The 17,877-nt window shown below is 45.2% G+C and overlaps 1 protein-coding gene across 1 annotated transcript in view; it reads right to left on the bottom strand.

Annotated features, from left to right (window-relative positions):
- The window catches only part of LOC142565732 (zinc finger CCHC domain-containing protein 8 homolog), a 42,778-nt gene extending 34,022 nt beyond the window's left edge, over positions 1-8,756 (bottom strand). Inside the window, exons 1-6 of the mRNA XM_075676285.1 lie at positions 8,295-8,756; positions 7,955-8,012; positions 7,228-7,352; positions 7,034-7,111; positions 4,941-5,066; positions 2,271-2,324 (exon numbers count right to left, since the gene is read on the bottom strand). Coding sequence (XP_075532400.1) covers positions 2,271-2,324; positions 4,941-5,066; positions 7,034-7,111; positions 7,228-7,352; positions 7,955-8,012; positions 8,295-8,353 — 500 coding nt within the window. The 5' untranslated portion in view covers positions 8,354-8,756. The remainder of the gene's footprint in view (positions 1-2,270; positions 2,325-4,940; positions 5,067-7,033; positions 7,112-7,227; positions 7,353-7,954; positions 8,013-8,294) is intronic.
- Positions 8,757-17,877: the final 9,121 nt, after the last annotated feature.

Below are 17,877 nucleotides of genomic sequence, written 5' to 3'. Positions count from 1 at the left end.
ATGCAGGCATAAAGCTCCAAACTGAATTCCCGCAGCAACCTAAACTCACAGTGTCATGAAGTCAAGGTCCCATGGTCAATATCTGCACTTCACGAAGATGTGCAACAAACATGAGGCTGCGCGATGGCCAAACTTTAAATGTACTCGTGGTCTTGACCACCACGAAACTCAACTAGATGTTTCAATAGAGAACAAGCACAACATACAGGAAAATTTTGTCGATGAGTTTTTCGGTGTTCTCGTGTCGTAAAAAACAACAAAATTTATTTTACAATTCGAACTTTTTTTTTTAATTGGCTGATTATATGAAAATTTTTGCGGCTTATTTCATGCCTAAAAATTGGTTGGCAACTGTAAATATGATTATAGAGAAGAAGGCATCCCAGCCAGTTTTGAGCTGGGATGCCTATCACTGGGACATGCGGTGCTCAAACCAACATTGCCATGAGGACACTGGCAAAGTACTATCATGAGCAATATGAGCGGGAACACAGTAGCGCATGTCAGATAGCCTCGACCCCTGCTATGGGCGATACGTGGCGGCCGCCGAAGAAAACGAAGTGTAAAGGAGGACGCTGTTCTAATAACTGTGGACACTCCCACCATGCGACTCTTTATACAAAGTGCCGAACTTCGCATTGCCAGCACACACTGATAAAGCTGTTGGATATCGCGGATGCTAATAACTTGTGCCCCGAAGCGTGGCCAATAGCAGCACTCTTTTGAAGCGTAAACATGCGAAAGCTAATTCTCTGGAAAATCTGTTCGTCTATCTGTAACGCGCAACACGATGTGCTCTATAAGATTTACATCAGGTCCTATGGGGGTATATCTGAAAATATCTTACGCTAAACGCAGGAACAGGCACATAAGAGCTTAAAAAAAAAAAAACAAGAAAAAGATGCCCCGCTATAAGTTACTGTGCATGTAACCGTCTTATCGGCTATTGGCGGCCAGTGAAATGCCGTAAGCCGCCGTCTTCGACAAACGCAGGCGTCGTGGGAGTGCCAACAGTTAGCAGAAGAGCGTCCTCCTTTCCCATCCGCTGTGGGGATGCACGACTCTCACGCGTCCTCTGATATGTTGTTTTCTCACATAGCTCCCGTCTCCTGCTCCGCAACGCGGTGGTCGGTACGCTTTCAGGGTAGTACGAGAGATGGTGCGAGTGTTGCTCTACTAATGCCAACTAACAGCGGGGTTACTTGGGCGCAAAAAGGAGAAGGCTCTTCCTCTTTGGCTCGAGGTCGGCAAGCGGCACGGACGGTCCGCGCGTGTGCTGATCCATGCTTTTGCGAGACCGTCTCGCGAGGCCTACTCCGGAATGGACTAACACGATTGTTCGAACGCGCCACCGTTCGCATGACCGTACGTGCGAACGACCAGGCGTTCGTGTCCAGCATGGGGTGAACATATTCGTTCGTTATCCGGTCGTGGTGAGTCGGACTTCCGCAATTTGTTGCGCGCCCATCGGCATGTTTCGTGGATAGCAACTCAGCTAGCAGGCATTAGTCTATGAACGACATGTTTACTTTGTAAAGGAGGCCCCATTACAGTCTTTGACTTCGGGACCTCCTTATGAATATTAACAACTTGTAATCTTTCTAATGATCTCAATAAAAACCGTTTCTGATTCTGAAAGGTGCAATAAATGCCGTTGTGATCGTTTGCACTACTGTGTTGTCATTCCTTTGTCCCAAGAGCATGGGTGAAAACCCCATACAGCGTATCGCTCTAACTCGGTTTCGAGGCTATTTGCCAAGCGTTCACGAGTTCCCACTCATATTGCTCACGATTGTACAAGCATAATGGGAAGATTGTCTCATAAGGTCATTACTGCTGTGGATGGTGTGTGTTAAAGTTTCATCTTGGCAGCGCTTGAAAAGACCTCAGCTGTATTCTAACTAGACCATATGGAATCCCTGTTGCATAAGCAGTTTTTTTTTAAGAGGAGTAGCTGACTCCAACTAAAGGCATCAACCTTTCCTTTAAAACTGTCACATACACAGAAAAGAAGGACGAAAGCATGCAACATTTAATTTTGTAATGGCAGTTCCTCAAGGCACTTTATGCAATTTTTGTCACTATCAAATTTTTCCTGTGCCTTCACTACTCAAAGGGAGACAAAGTTATGAGCCAATGCTTCTACGGAAAGTGTTTTCCATCTAGTTTTTAATAACAAAGGCCTAATTAAATACAGGAATGTGATTTGCCCCATTGAATGGTGCTTCTAATTATTATTAATTTGATCTGACAGTATTTTTCGAGCTTACCTATATTTGCCAGGTTGGAAACGCTGCGACAGCATTTCATGCTCGAAGTAACGTCTGGGGAAAAAAAGAAAGCATGAAATTATAAATGCAACCAGTTTGCCTGTTTGCATACAATCAGCATGTCAATCAATAACACTAGCCAACCTTTCATTAGAAATGCATGTGAAACAACCATAGTCGATGCAACTTACATTGTAAAGACTTGCAGAAGATGACTCGCATCAGGAACATAGTTACGGTTCGCCTATCTTAAGGGGGGATGTGGCTTTCGCATAGCATAAAATGGCAAAATTGATTTCCAGAAAATTACATTTTCAGTTTCTATAACTCATTTTCTATCTGATTACGAAATATAATCACTGAAAACCACATAGAAGTGCTCTAAAAAATTTGCTGTATCAGCCAAGCTGGCAAAAAACATTTCTGGGCGAACCATTCATATGGTGGCAGATTAACCAGCGAAGCTGTTTAAGGTAGATCACCACCTTCAAAAACGTGTTTTCTGAAAAAAAAAAATTATTTAGCATTTTAAAGCTCCATGTCTATTCAAGAATATTTAGCAAAAAAATTATATTATTATCTTAAGCTGTTCAAAAGTTACGGCCATTTTTCCAAACCCTCCTAGACGCATCTGAAACCGAAACTGAACGTTTCAGATTTCACAGCATCTGCCATCTTGTCATAAATGTATCTTCGTATACATATTACGTAATACTAATTTGTTTAAGTATAATCTAAAGTTTTTGGAAGAATTTTGTGGGACATGACATTTTAGATTTATTCAAAAAATTTCTGCTAGAGGGCTGTACGGCACTGTGGCACTCTGTTGTTTACGTTGCATGCGCTTGCGTTGGGTTGTGTTTGCGTCTGGGTTATCTGTGCCATCTGTGCTTTATTGTATGCCATTTCGAGCTTGCACATTTATTTCTAGCCTTTCAAGGAAAAAATATCTTGAATTTAAGCTTATCCATTTTCCTCGCAACCACTGGCTGTTGTATAATAGTAGGGTTTTTTTGCCTTCTTGCGTCACCTCCCCCCTCCTTGTATGGGAACTGCCTCTTCTACTCCCTCCTCTCTACAGTTCAACTACGTCCCCTCTGGACTCGCATGCTAGTAGAAAGGGAAGCACTGCAGTTTCTGCAATGCTTTTGAGAGGGGTTACGGATAACCACAGCAAACATGGTGTGGTGACGCCCAGGGAGCTCCAGAGGGCATTGTGCCCATTCACCGCAGTGGGGTCCAAACGAGTTTCTCGCGTAGCCTGTCATGTAAGCACTCCTGTCATGTACACACACGCTCTGAACCACCCCTTGATATGGTGTCCCAGACAGCAGCAGCAGTGGGAAAGTCGAAGGAAGAGGCAAAGAAAGCTTCCCTTTAAAATAAATGAACACGCATGAAATGTGATGATTATTATTGCTGGTGGTATGTACTGTCAAACCTTCAATTGTGCTTGCACACCACACTGAAACATAAACACTATAATTTACGCAAATTTCAATGGCAGTCAATCCACTTATGAAAAGAAGATCTTGAAAAGAAGAAGAAGAGAGCTTGTTACTAACATTGTTATTAGCAACAACTCAGCAGCGACTTTCAGAGTGGTGAAGCATGCATGGAAATGACAAAGTGCCCTGACAAGGCTAGCTACTTATCTCGTGGGTCCATAAACATTTTGCGAATTTGACGTTTGTCACTCCTGTTGCTATTAAAGCAGGCACAAAGAAATTATTTGAGCCTGAGGAGGGGGGGTGAGGGGTTGAGCCCTATACAAGTCGTGGTCACCGACAATACATTGACAAACATTGTCTGGAAAAGCACAGGTAATGACCTGTCTGTAAGCAGCATCATTCTGGTATCTCTCCCTGTAACCCAGCATCTCTCCCGTCAAGCTTGAGGAATGCCCGCAAATGCAAATTATAGTGGTTATGCTCTTGGAATTTTTTTTTCTTCTCATGTTACTGCTTTTCATACCATACCTTATTTAGGGCAATGCAGTAATGCAAAGCAATTGGCCGAATAGTGCTAACAGTTTATGCAGCGCTGTGAGCGTTCATGTTAACCATGCTACACAAGTGAAATTGTGTGTGTTAACATGACTTTTCTTTAGTACTGTGTCTGCAGCTAACAGAGCAAAAGCACTAAAAGGGTTTAGTCTATCAATGAATTCTGCTTAAGAGCTTGTACAAAAAACAGCTTGCTGTGATTGTCATGACTGTACACATTACGATACCTTTTAGCTACTGCTCACTTTCATGTTCCCCAGCCTTGTGAAGTACATTTCCATTTACACTCCTTTGAAAATAAACTACGTATTTTTTAGGATACAAATTGTTTTTTTACCTTTCACACTATTGAGCATTCACTTCTCTGCTTTGCAGGAATGCAGTAATAGTGAGTACTCATAATGCTAATTTAAGTGAATTTATATTCATGAATGTTTGTGCCAAATACAACAATTATACCTGCAAATCCTTTAGTATGTCAAAAATATGCATACTGCCACACTTGAAGGAGGAAAACGCAGTTTATAGTTCCTTCAAGATCTCATTGTACTACAAAAATATTGCTAGGCATTAGGCCATGACAGTGCAGGGCCATTTTTTTAGGCTGATAGGAGAAAACAAAAACTGCTGGCCATCTACATCAAGACAAGTGGGAGATACTTACAGTTTTTTTGGTGCTACATCCCTCTCTCTGGCCATTTCCCTGCGCTTTTGGGATACACGTGCCATGTCAATCTCCTTCGTGCATTCATTTAAGAAGTGCTTGCCACCACAGTTGAAGCATACAACACTGAAAGATGCATTTCAGAGCTTTAATTTGTGTCAGCAAAGTACAGCATAACAAATGCATCCTATTGCTGCACAACAGCAGAGGTGACCATAGACATTTTATTGGAAAATTACAAGTAGCATGGACACAAGTGTCCTTTACAAAGGACTGTTGCTGCTGTTGTGAAATTGCAATAGCTCAGTTTTTAAAAAATGCGATTGCCTCACAATTACTTGAATAAATATGCATAACTGATGAATTCCTGAAGTACTGACATAATATTTTTTACTTTTCATTTCTTGCACTAAATGAAGGCCCTGGACCTCGAAAATCCAGAAAAAATACCAGCAAGCCTAATTGCGCCCTAAATAATTAACTATAATACCTTTTCTAGGAGCTGGTTCCATTTTCCAGGAGGTGTGTGTGCCGTGACATCACAAAACAGAAGGCGGTCACGTGGGAGCAGGACGTTGTGACATTTTGACACTTGGTCCAGCTTGCTCAGTAGTCTGCTACTCAATTGTGTGTCTTGATGCAGCAGTGTAAGAGATAATCAAGCGAGTTGGAGCAAGTGCCTGCTCCCACATGACCACCTTCTGGATCATGACATGATACATACAACTCCTGGGAAATGAAACTCATACCGTATTACAGTAAATTACTTAGGGTGCTCTGAGGTTTGCCAGTATTTTTTCCAAGGTGTCGAGGTCCAGGACCTCGAAACCTTGGGTAGAGAGTGTTTATGTGCCCTCCTAACGAGGACTGCCTCATGGCAGGACATTAAATGGGGGTAGATCCGGGTATACAGTGAGATGTTTGGCGAGCTTGCCTAAACATCTCTGCAATTCAGCTTGGCAAGAATGCGAAGTCCTGTGTTTGCAAAAGGATCTAGCCAATCCAGAGAAGGGCCAGGAAGGTTAACACGGGAAATGGCACGAGCTGTCTCATTCCCTATTATGACCGAATGGCGAGGTATCCACTGCATGCAGTTCTTTCGTGTGCGGTGTGCAGCGAGGTGTGCTGCTAAATTGTTGTAGAGTGGAGTAGAGAGGCGAGTGGTTGCAAATGCTAGACATGTCGCATCGCTGTGTGTTCCGATACATATATTGTGGGGATCGGGGATGCTGGTGGAAATATAAAGAGTGCAATGTTGACTTTCCCCATGCTCTCAGTTGGGGCAGTGTAGCAATGGCTGCATATTGCTCATTTCTTTCTTTTTCTACTTTCTGCGGTGCTCTTGAGGTAACCCTACAAGGTTGTCTGACAAAGGTGCCCAAGAGTGACAAAGGAGCACTGACAGGATGGGCAGGACACGTTAACTGCACCTTCTATATTTCCTAGTAGAGCTGCAATTGGTGCCAGTTCATTATACATTGTCTTGGGAAAATGTGTTGTTATGCACAGGGACAGAACTGGACGGAGTATACCATACAGAGTGAGATTCCACTTCCTAGGTCTGCAAGCGCGTGCACGCATGCACAAGCTTGTGCTCACTAAAGTTATTCATGTCAACAAACAGTCACTCAGTGGTCAGTGTCTACGCACTGTCACCTCAACTGTGCCATCATTGCTGATACCACATAGGCTGGAAAAAGAGTGAAGGCCTTGAAAGCTGCAGGAGGGAGTGAGCAACATACGAGAGATTCTAGGTTCCCAGCTGCTATGCAGAATAATAATATTTGGCTCACATGTTCACAGCAGCAGTGTATACAGATTGAGTTTTTTTTTTATCAGGTTCAAAAACCCACTTAAATACCCATTACCCTTAAAGTACTTATTTTAAAGGAAGCGCTATGGACACGAGAGTGTGCTTATACAGGTCTAGTCTTGCTAATATTTTATATATATATATATATATATATATATATATATATATATATATATATATATATATATATATATATATTCTTTTTTTTTTTTTTTTTTTTTTTCTGAACAAAGGCCAGTCCCTGGCCAATTTGCTGAATTACGCATTTTCTTGTATTTACCTGGGTTGGGGTGGTGCATCACCGGAGGCCGATTCTTCTGGCTCGGAATCATCAAGCTGAATAAAATCATCAGTACGGCTGAAAATATTACTAAGAAAATGTAACATGGTCATTTTGATTCACACCTTGGACAAACCCCATTTTAGTCATGCATGTACACTTTCTCAAATATTGGTGTGCAATAAAAAGGATACTATGATGGGTGCTTCTCTGTATTTCTGGTACCATCCATGGACATGAACCTTGTGAAGGCATCTTTATCGCCTTTGTTATCAATAAAGAACACTCCACTAGATGTAGTTTGTTCATGATCTTCTTCCTAATGGCACAACACAATGAATTAGCAGTAGGATGCATATTATCATGATTACATATCAAAAGCATCTATTAAAATATTAATGAAAGCATGTGCAAAAAAGTAACAAATATTTAAACAGCAACACTTGTACAATAGGCGTATTTCATGCTTATGCGCATTAAAGACAAGATCTCAAAAGGTACAGCAATATTCAGTCTCGTTTCTGTGCGCATCATATGTTCACACAGTTCTAGCTTCTAATGTACATTACACTTTTCATTTGAAAATTATGAGGCGATAACTACTCTTGTAAAGGGGTAATTAGCCAATTACCATAATTATCATTTAGCGTCTGCAGAATCACACACACAAAAAACGAAAAGCTATTCGTTGTAAACAAGCTAATTCGGCTATTGATTTTCGCTTTAAACAAGAGTCGATATGGATATGCGGAACTTTTAAGACTATAAAAGGGAAGAGCAAAATCGTCCGCTTTGGCCCTAACATCTGCAAACATTATTTTTTTTTTCATAACCGAAAAAGTTTGAGAAGCCTTTTTTTTTTTTTTAATGGTTGCGTGTTAACAACGTATGTGTACGTCTGGTCCGGACGTTGCAGTTTACCTGCTTTAGGAGTTTGAGAGGTGGCTCATCATCCTGGTTTTCAACAGAATTAACCTCCCTGTAGATAGGAAATAAATGCGTCAGTTTGAACAGACAGACAAAGAACTTTATTGAGGTCAGTTTGAAGGGGGAGGGGGGAATTGATTCGCTTTACTTATCATGCGTTTTTTTTTTTTTCGTTAAGCAACAAACAAGCGAACACGTCCGACACGAACATGAAAACAGCAGTCACATAGCCTACGAGGACAAAAATTTGTGATTAGGGTAACAGCAACAAAGCAACCCGATATCTCATGACTGTGTACTAGGTGAAAGAAACAGACAAAATGCACGTACTTACCTTTCTAGGTTAGTATCGCAGCGATCGTCACAGTCTGATTTTTCTCTGTTTTCATTCATATTCGATACTCACTTTATAGTGGGACGTATCATGACCATGAACACATTATTAATGCAGAAAGCCAAAACCTGACACACACGGAATCCCTAAAGAGAACAGATAAGGTCGTTATTTCGCGAAAACTAAGTAAATTAGGAGCGAAACACGAAAACTAGCGATAGCTGCGATGCTTCGGATCACGGACGCTGACACAAGCCCACAGCGCATAGCCACAGCGCAAGCACGAGAAGGTAATTTGAGGGATCGCCCGACATTTGTGCGCAGGCGCTATAGTGAACTACCATACAGGCGCCTATGAGCGGGCCCGAAAGAAAATGTGGGGGCTTTTGCTCCTTGAATATATGGCACCATAGAGTTTCTCACTACATTGCCTAGAGGGAAATCTAGCGCTGCTGCGCTGTGGTATGCATAGAGTTTCTCACTATAACACCTAGAGGGTAATCTGGCGCCACCGTCTATGGGAGTTTCTTAAGGGGGCACCGTGCCGTCATGGGAATGACGGTATATGTATAGTGTACTAGAATAACATTATTCTAGTACACTATAGGTATATGCATAGAGTTTCTCACTACATTACCTAGAGGGAAATCTGGCGCTGCTGCGCTGTGGTATGCATGGGAATGCCGGTATATTGTGGATTCGGATTGGCATCGTTCTCGTAGAGACAGGACACCTTGAAGACGTGCCTGGCAAGTACCGTTCCGTCTGTCACAATGGTTCATTTTCTACTAAAACAGCACGTAAAAAGCTGTTTTAGCTTTATTATTACGTGAAAACATGTTTTGGTTAACTATGAGAACTTGTTATTGTGTGTACGACTACATGTTACGTAAAAAGTATCAGCGGGCCGCTAAAGTTGGAGGACAGACGACAAGGTTCGCGCTCGCTTTGAAACAGTTGGTCGTCTGTTCTTGCTTTTCTTCGCTTGGTCATGCATCGTGGGTGAGTAAAGATGTAATATGCGTGAATGGAAACATTTTATGAAAATTTTACTTTGAGAACGTGTTATTTGCGTAGCCATATCCACGTTTTAGACGAAGCCTCTTACAACACCAGCCAACACGAGCCTCGCAGGCACATATACCGTCATTCCCATGACGGCACGGTGCCCCCTTAAGAAACTCCCATAGACGGTGGCGCCAGTTTACCCTCTAGGTGTTATAGTGAGAAACTCTATGGGTATATGTGTCTGCGAGGCTCGTCTTGGCTGGTGTTGTGAGAGGCTTCGTCTAAAACGTGGATATGGCTACGCAAATAACGCGTTCTCAAAGTAAAATCTTCATAAAATATTTCCATTCACGCATATTACATCTTTACTCACCCACAATGCATGAGCAAGCGAAGAAAAGCAAGAACAGACGACCAACTATTTCGGAGCGAGCGCGAACCTTGTCGTCTGTCCTCCAACTTTAGCGGCCCGCTGATACTTTTTACGTAACATGTAGTCGTACACACAATAACAAGTTCTCATAGTTAAACAAAACATGTTTTCGCGTAATAATAAAGCTAAAACAGCTTTTCACGTGCTGTTCTAGTAGAAAATGAATCATTGTGACAGACGGAACGGTACTTGCCAAGCGCGTCTTCAAGGTGACCTGTCTCTACGAGAACGATGCCAATCCGAATCCACAATATACCGGCACTGCATCACCAAGCGAATAAAAGCAAGAACAGACGACCAACTGTTTCAGAGCGAGCGCGAACCTTGTCGTCTGTCCTCCAACTTTAGCGGCCCGCTGATATTTTTTACGTAACGTATAGTCGTACACGCAATAACAAGTTTTCATAGTTAAACAAGACATGCATACCACAGCGCAGCAGCGCCAGATTTCCCTCTAGGTAATGTAGTGAGAAACTCTATGGTGGTATGCATGGAATGCCGGTATATTGTGGATTCGGATTGGCATCGTTCTCGTAGAGACAGGACACCCTGAACATAGAGTTTCTCACTATTACCTAGAGGGAAATCTGGCGCTGCTGCGCTGTGGTATGCATGGGAATGCCGGTATATTGTGACTTCGGATTGACATCGTTCTCGGAGAGACAGGACACCTTGAAGACGCGCCTGGCAAGTACCGTTCAGTCTGTCACAATGATTCATTTCCTACTAAAACAGCGCGGAAAAAGCTGTTTTAGCTTTATTATTACGCGAAAACATGTCTTGTTTAACTATGAAAACTTGTTATTGCGTGTACGACTATACGTTACGTAAAAAATATCAGCGGGCCGCTAAAGTTGGAGGACAGACGACAAGGTTCGCGCTCGCTCTGAAACAGTTGGTCGTCTGTTCTTGCTTTTATTCGCTTGGTGATGCAGTGCGGGTGAGTAAAGATGTAATATGCGTGAATGGAAACATTTCATTAAGATTTTACTTTGAGAACGCGTTATTTTTGTAGCCATATCCACGTTTTAGACGAAGCCTCTTAAACACCAGCCAACACGAGCCTCGCAGACACATATACCGTCATTCCCATGACGGCACGGTGCCCCCTTAAGAAACTCCCATAGACGGTGGCGCCAGATTACCCTCTAGGTGTTATAGTGAGAAACTCTATGTATGGCACTATAATGGCACTGCCTAGGCCAACGCCTCCTTTAAAAAGATGCCTGCCGCGTGCGCCGAAAACCTGCTGCCCTTACCTTTCTCCTTTCCACTCGAGGTGGTAGCTAGCGATCGTTGCGGTGGTCGCTTGCAACACATGCGCGCATGCGCACATCACCATGTGGCAGCGCGGCCGGCGCGGCCGCCGCCACCGCTGCGACACCCTAACCACATCGCCCCAGTCCCCTTGGCGGAGATAGGGACGTAAGTGGCGCCATCTCTTGACAACTCACCGCAACTCAAGGCGCGACGGCTACAATGAGTAAGCGAGCGACGCCGCAGGCATCTTTCTAGAGGAGGCGTTGCCTAGGCACTAGTATACGGAGGAGGTTCCTTAGCGCGTGTTCATGCGCGTGTTGTATGCGTTTGTCCCTAGGCGTGCCGGCATTGCGAAGTGAAGTCGAGTTTGGATGGATGGATGGCGGCTACACCCTTTGTAACGGGCGGCGGCTGGCGCCACCTAGCCTTTTGCTCCCCCTCCTATTTTTCCCCTTTATATCCCCTTCTACTTAAACTAGTTTTCACTCCCCTCCTCCCCCAAAATAAATATCTAAAATAGTATAGAAAACATTAGCTCCCCGGTTTATGGTATTATCTCTCCCTTGACTTCCTCCACCAATCCTCTATCCTCCCCTTCGTCACTGCAGCCACTCTTTTCTCGTCTATCTGCTTTCGTTCCCCGGGAAAACCTAATGCCCCTTCCATATCTGTCGCTGTTCCCTCAGCCATAGTCGGGCGAAGGTCTGTGCATCTCAGCACTATATGCTCTGTGGTCTCAGTTTCGGCTCCGCAAGCTGTGCATAAAAGGTCCACGTCTTCAAATTTAGCCCTGTATGTTTTCGTTCTCAAAACCCCCGTCCTAGCTTCGAATAATAGTGAGCTGCCCCGCGAGTTATCAAATAAGAGTTCTCTCTTTATCTCCTGTTTTTGTGTCCTATGTATAGCTAACGTTGGCTTTCCGACCATTCCTTCTTCCCACCTTTTTCTTTCCGTCTCCTTCACCTCCTTTCCCACACTAGAACCACGTTGGACCCCCTCCCTCGGCTGTAGGTATCTAATCCTCAGCTTCCCAGTTCTGAGTGTCCACTTTGTGTTCAAACTTTACATGTATAGATATTTGTACACTTTTCCTGCCCACCTTTATTCTTCCCCCAGTGCTGCGAGGCTCTGTTCATATTTTAGCTTACTTATTGCCTCTCTACCTTCGAATGACGTCCATCCCGTGTCCCCCTGCACTCCCTCATTAGGGGTGTTCCCGTGCGCTCCAAAGGCCAACCTGCCTACACTTCTCTGTCTTGTTTCCATGCATGCCTGAACTTCCGATTTCATGCACAGTACTGAATTTCCGAACACTCTAAGAACAGTTTACACCCTTTGGCGTGCCCCTTCTGCCACACAACGATAATCGTCATCTGCCTTGATGCGTTTCCTTTCTTTAACGCTCCGAGCCCGGAACTTTCCAGTAACGAACGGCACGCGCGTCATGAGAAGGGGCACTTAAAGGGTGTAAACTGTTCTATGCTGATAACGCGCGTGCCGTCCAGGTACCATAACCCCTTTCCATACCCCTCTAACCACTTCGTACCTATTATAGTTCCACAGTGCCTTGTGTGTTTCATTACAGCTGAGTTCCTTTTCACTTTTTCAATCATAATTTTTTCATGTTCTTCCAAGTATTTTTTGCCCTCGTTTAGCCATATGCCCAAATACTTGTATTTTTCAACATGATCAATCTTAGTGCCTTGTATTTCCAATGGTTCCCCCCTTTCTTCATTATATACTATTATCCCAGACTTCTCTCTACTGAATTGCAGTCCCAATTTTTCTCCCTCCTCTCCACATATTCTCATTAGTTCCTGTAGTCCTACTCGGGTGTCAGCAAGCAGTACAATATCATCTGCATACATCAGTCCGGCTAGTACTTGAGCTACCTTCTGCCCTTCCAGCATATAGCTTATGTCGGTTCCTATTGTGCTCTGTTCTAGCCTCTTTTCCATTTGGCTCATGTATATCATAAAAAGCAGGGGCGACAATGGACAGCCCTGCTTGAGTCCACTTCTTATTTTAGCTGGCTTTGTAGTTTCCCCCTCCCATGTTATCTCTACCTCATTATCCGTATAAACTTGTTTTAGGAATCCAACCAACTTTCTATCTAGACCACATTCCTTCAACTGGCTCCATAACTTTTCTCGGTTTACATTATCATATGCTCCTCTAATGTCTAAAAAAGCTATCCATAGTGGTTTCTGCCTGGCTGCCGCTATCTCTATGCACTGTGTTATAACATAAATTATCATCTAGCCTTCTGTTCCTTCGAAATCCATTCTGCAGCTCTCCCGAGATCTCTTCACATTCTGCCCATTCCTCCATTCTCATTTTCACCATCTGCATTGCTACTCTGTATATGACTGATCTGACAGTTGTTGGCCTGTAGGATTTAGTGTTGTTCTTGCTTCCTTTACCTTTGTAAACCAATATCATATTCTGCTTGATTTCCAGTCCTGTGGAACATCTCCCCCTACAACTATTTGTTCGATAAGTTGTCGTAATTTTAATTTACTTTTCCGGCCTAATATGCTTATCAATTTCATAGTTATGTCATCAGGTCCTGTCGCTGTTCCCACTGGGACCTTGTGTTCAATTCTGTCCCATTCCTTACTTGTCATCCCTCTGTTCTCCTCCTCTAATTCTGTCCTGCTGTTGTCATTGTTCCCCATTTCGCTACCCTCTGGCTCTGCAAATGCTGCCTCTATTGTTAATCTAATATATTCCTGAGCTTCCTCTCCCTCTACCTTCGGTCCTTCTGGTGTGGTCAGTGAGTGCTGAACCACCTCTGTCTTCTTACTCTGTTGCCTTATGTGCTCCCAAAACTTCTTAGAGGCATTTCTGTCTTTTTTTCTTGCCTCTAACAACCACTGTACCCCAACTTTTGCTATCTTCTCTTGAATTAATGCCGATGCTTCTCTTTTCATTGCAAGGTAATTCTCCCATTTTGTCTCCACCTCTCCTGGTGGGGCTCCCCTTTTCTTTGCTGCTCTGTGTTTCCTGATGCACGCATCTTTGGGTTGCTCTATGGCCTCCTTAACGTCTCGGTCCCACCAGCTTTTCGGTTTATGTTTTCCTTGCTTACTTCCTTCCTAATCTGTCCGTTCTCTAGCTCCATGGGACAGACATGCCTTGTTTACGCTCGGACGCTGGTTGCCAGCGCGGTAAAAAAATTATGCAGATCCCACGCACTGTGGGAATCGATGTAAGCGAAGCTTTCCGTGCTGAATCGTTTGATTGACGATAATTAACGGTGATGTTGACGGCTAAAGCTTAATTTCTTCAACGTTTAGGCTAACACGAGAGTGGTGAGTTGATGTTAAACGTTACCTTGCGTGCACCACTGCTGTTTGTCTGCGTAGTACACAGAACACACAAGGAGAGGTGTTTGCTTGAGGCGTTATTGTTGTGTGCCATATTTTTAACCTCTGAGAGGGTTGAACGTTGTCATTGCCCCACATGGCACATCGCATTGTGGCAGAACTATTACACTTGAATTGGATTATGGGGCTGTATACGTGCCAAAACCACACTCGGATTACGATCGAGGCACGCCGTAGTGGCGGAATTCGGATTAATTTAGGTGCACGTGCGTTTTCTATTTCGCCCCCGTCGAAATGCGGCTGCCGCGATTGGGATCAAATGTATCCACGACTTCTAGCAATGCCATAGCCGCAAATTAAGCTAATGCGGCGGGCACAAAAGTGTTGATTTGACGATAGACCGCTTCCGTAGTGTCTCCTGATGGACCCTGCGGTACGCTTTATTTGGCAGCCGTCAGCTGCAGCGCGAGCTGGGTGCGGAGAACAATCGCGCCCGCGACAACCCATTCCGGCAGCGCATCAGACGTTGCAGTTACAGCGGCGTCATCTCGCGCTGCTCCCTACGATTAAAGAGCGCTAAGCCGATGCTAAAGGTTTGGAGAGCTAGGTTGCTAGGACGCACATGCGAGAGCAGACGTCTCAACACCAGGCGCCTTAATTTCACTAATTGGCACTGGCACGCGTTTTTTAACCGAAGACATGCTTTAGTTTATTATGTCCGCGACTGCAAATCGCCGACAAAAGAAAAGAAGAAGAAAAAAAAAACATCGGGTTCTGGTTCTTTCACACTGCGGCGGTTTGATGGCCTGCGGTTGTCGGCTACTGCTCGACAGCGCAAAGTGCTGATCTAGTTTACACTCTTTGAGTCATATCTTGCCACGCAATTACACTCTAAAAAAAGTTTGCACCCTTTGAGGTGTATCTCCGCCACACAACGATAATCGTCATCTGCCTTGCTTGCGTGTCCCGCTACTTTCCTGTCGGGAATGCTCTAGCTGTCATGCTGATAACGCGCATGCCGTTCGTTATTGGAAAGTACCGGGCTCGCAGCGTTAAAGAAAGGAAATGCGAACAACACAGTTGACGATTATCGTTGTGTGGCAAGATACGACTCAAAGGGTGTAAACTTTTCTTAGAGTGCACTCTAATAATTCAACAAAAACTTAAGAATTCAACAAAAACTTAAGCCGGCTGCCCAAAGGCCACGTAGGAAAAGGCAGACAGAGGGGCGTCAGCACCGCTGTCCCGAGAGCGGAACTGAACAAAATTCATCTAGACCCATGCTAAAGGCAACGCGCCAGAATTTCTACACCGGGCCCGGTATCCCCAGCTGCACAGTCAGAAGCCAGCGGAAAAGCCACATTCGCGGATGTATAGTTAGACAAGCGAACGCGCACCTAACAATCAGTTCCAGCAATAGTACAGCGCTTCCCTCAACCTCAACACTCTCGTCCTCTGCGCTGCAGCCTGCCTCAGATGGAGTGGGGCAGCATACGCGCAGGGACCCAGCTCAGTTAACGGTGCTTACACTTCCCAGCGATAATCCATATCTTCCCGCCCCAACGACACTTCACGATCTCGAGCGGCGTCTTGAAAATCGTATGGCGCAAATAGAGAAGTACATCCATCAAAGCGTCCAACAGCTTATTAACAGGGCCATAGAAACATGCGTCCACACCATCATGGAGCGTATTTTGCTTTCCGGCACTCTCCCTTTTGGCACAACCCCTCCGACACCCGCAGGAGCACCAGCAATGCGTACGCCTTGGGTACCACCAAGCTTCATTGCTGTTGAAACAACACAGCCTCACCATGTCTAGCTCTTCAAAATCATCACCGTGGGCAACTGTCCTGCAGTGGAATTGTCGTTCTCTTCGTAAAAAGAGGGCTGACATGACCACCCGGTTCTCCAGCAAGCGAGACAACAACGGTCCCCTGGTCATTGCCCTTCAAGAAGTCAACAGCCCTGTGCTGAGCATAATCGGCTATGACGGCTACGCCCCGCCTGTAAAAGTCGCTGAACCCACGAAGACAGCATTGTACGTGCGACGGGGAACTACACACGTGCAATTAGACACGCAACCGTGGTGCAGCACTACTCTTAGCGTTGTCGGTTGCCGGTTAGAAGTCTCATCACAGCGTACAATGCTCATCTTTTGCGTCTACGTGGCTCCCGAGAACACAAGGAATAAGGCAACTAGGGCACTCGTTGATCTCAGCTTCATCTCCCACTTTAAGAAGATTTATCCGCAAGACGCCATATTGCTGTGCGGGGACTTTAACGCTCAGCACATCGCCTGGGGATACAACAAATGCAGCCCGCGCGGTCGGCGCATCATGCATGATACCTCGGAGTACGGACTGACACTCCTCAACATGCCTCAAGCGCATACGAGGCTGGGACAGACAGTTCACCAAGCAGACACATCACCAGATCTTACCTGGAGTACTCGTCCGCAGCTTTTTCGATGAGAGGTGCTGGACGATTGCATAGGGAGCGACCACTTTCCGATCCTCATACGCTTTCGCACAGGCCATGCCAATCCGAAGATGAAGCCACACGCCACTACACGGCTAAGCCACATAACACACTGGGACAAATATCGCGAGTTACTGCAGCACCAGTCTCCAGCCAAGAACATTGACCATCTGGTATCACAGCTATGCGTAGCGAAGCGAAGAGCCACCAAACACTTACAGGTTCCTTCTGACCACCCAGAGCCTGATAGACATCTGCTCACCTTATGGAATAGAAGGCAGCGAATTCTCGCCCAGTACAGGCAGTCTGGTCGCACTGCTCACCAAAAAGCACGGTTGCGCAAAATACAGCGTTTGATCGAAGAATATACGACTATGCTCGCGTCAGACCGCTGGATGGGAATTTGCGAATCCATCAATGGACAGACTCATACGTCCAAGGTTTGGGCCATTCTGCGCTCTCTTCTCGGCCAGCGCAAGACCAACAACGGCGCGACTCGTGTGGCCCTCCGCGAAGGCATCAGCGCTCAGGAACTTGCCGAACAGGCCGCTGAAGTGTTTTTCCCGCAGACGTCTCGCCCCACAGACACCACATACCAGAAGGATACACATTCTGAAGATAGTGGACCACTTAACAGCCCCTTCACCATGATCGAGCTGGAGCACGCCTTGCAGCGTGCTAACGTACGTAGTGCTCCAGGGGTCGATGAGGTGGGCGTGGCTCATCTACGCAATCTGCCCCTTGAGCGCAAGCACGCTCTTGTCGAAGAATTTAATCGAGTCTGGGATACCGGGATACTGCCCTCCACTTAGAAGTTTTCGGTGGTCAAGCCCATTCCTAAGCCTGCTACCACCACATACCTTATCCAACCTCCGTCCGATCTCTTTGACCTCGTGTGTCTGTAAAGTAATGGAGAGCATGGTCAACACTCGCTTGATGTGGTACCTTGAAGATCGCGACCTTTTGGCTCCTACACTGTATTGATTTCGCCGTGGGCTGTCAACACAGGATGTGCTAGCCCGCCTCAAACAGGACGTCCTCGACTCTAATTCGGTGCACCCACAAGCCGTTGTC

Source organism: Dermacentor variabilis, chromosome 1, assembly GCF_050947875.1.
Source record: "Dermacentor variabilis isolate Ectoservices chromosome 1, ASM5094787v1, whole genome shotgun sequence".
Taxonomy (NCBI): domain Eukaryota; kingdom Metazoa; phylum Arthropoda; class Arachnida; order Ixodida; family Ixodidae; genus Dermacentor; species Dermacentor variabilis.
The sequence above is the reverse complement of the archived record's forward strand: the minus strand, read 5'-3'. Positions and strand labels throughout refer to the sequence as shown.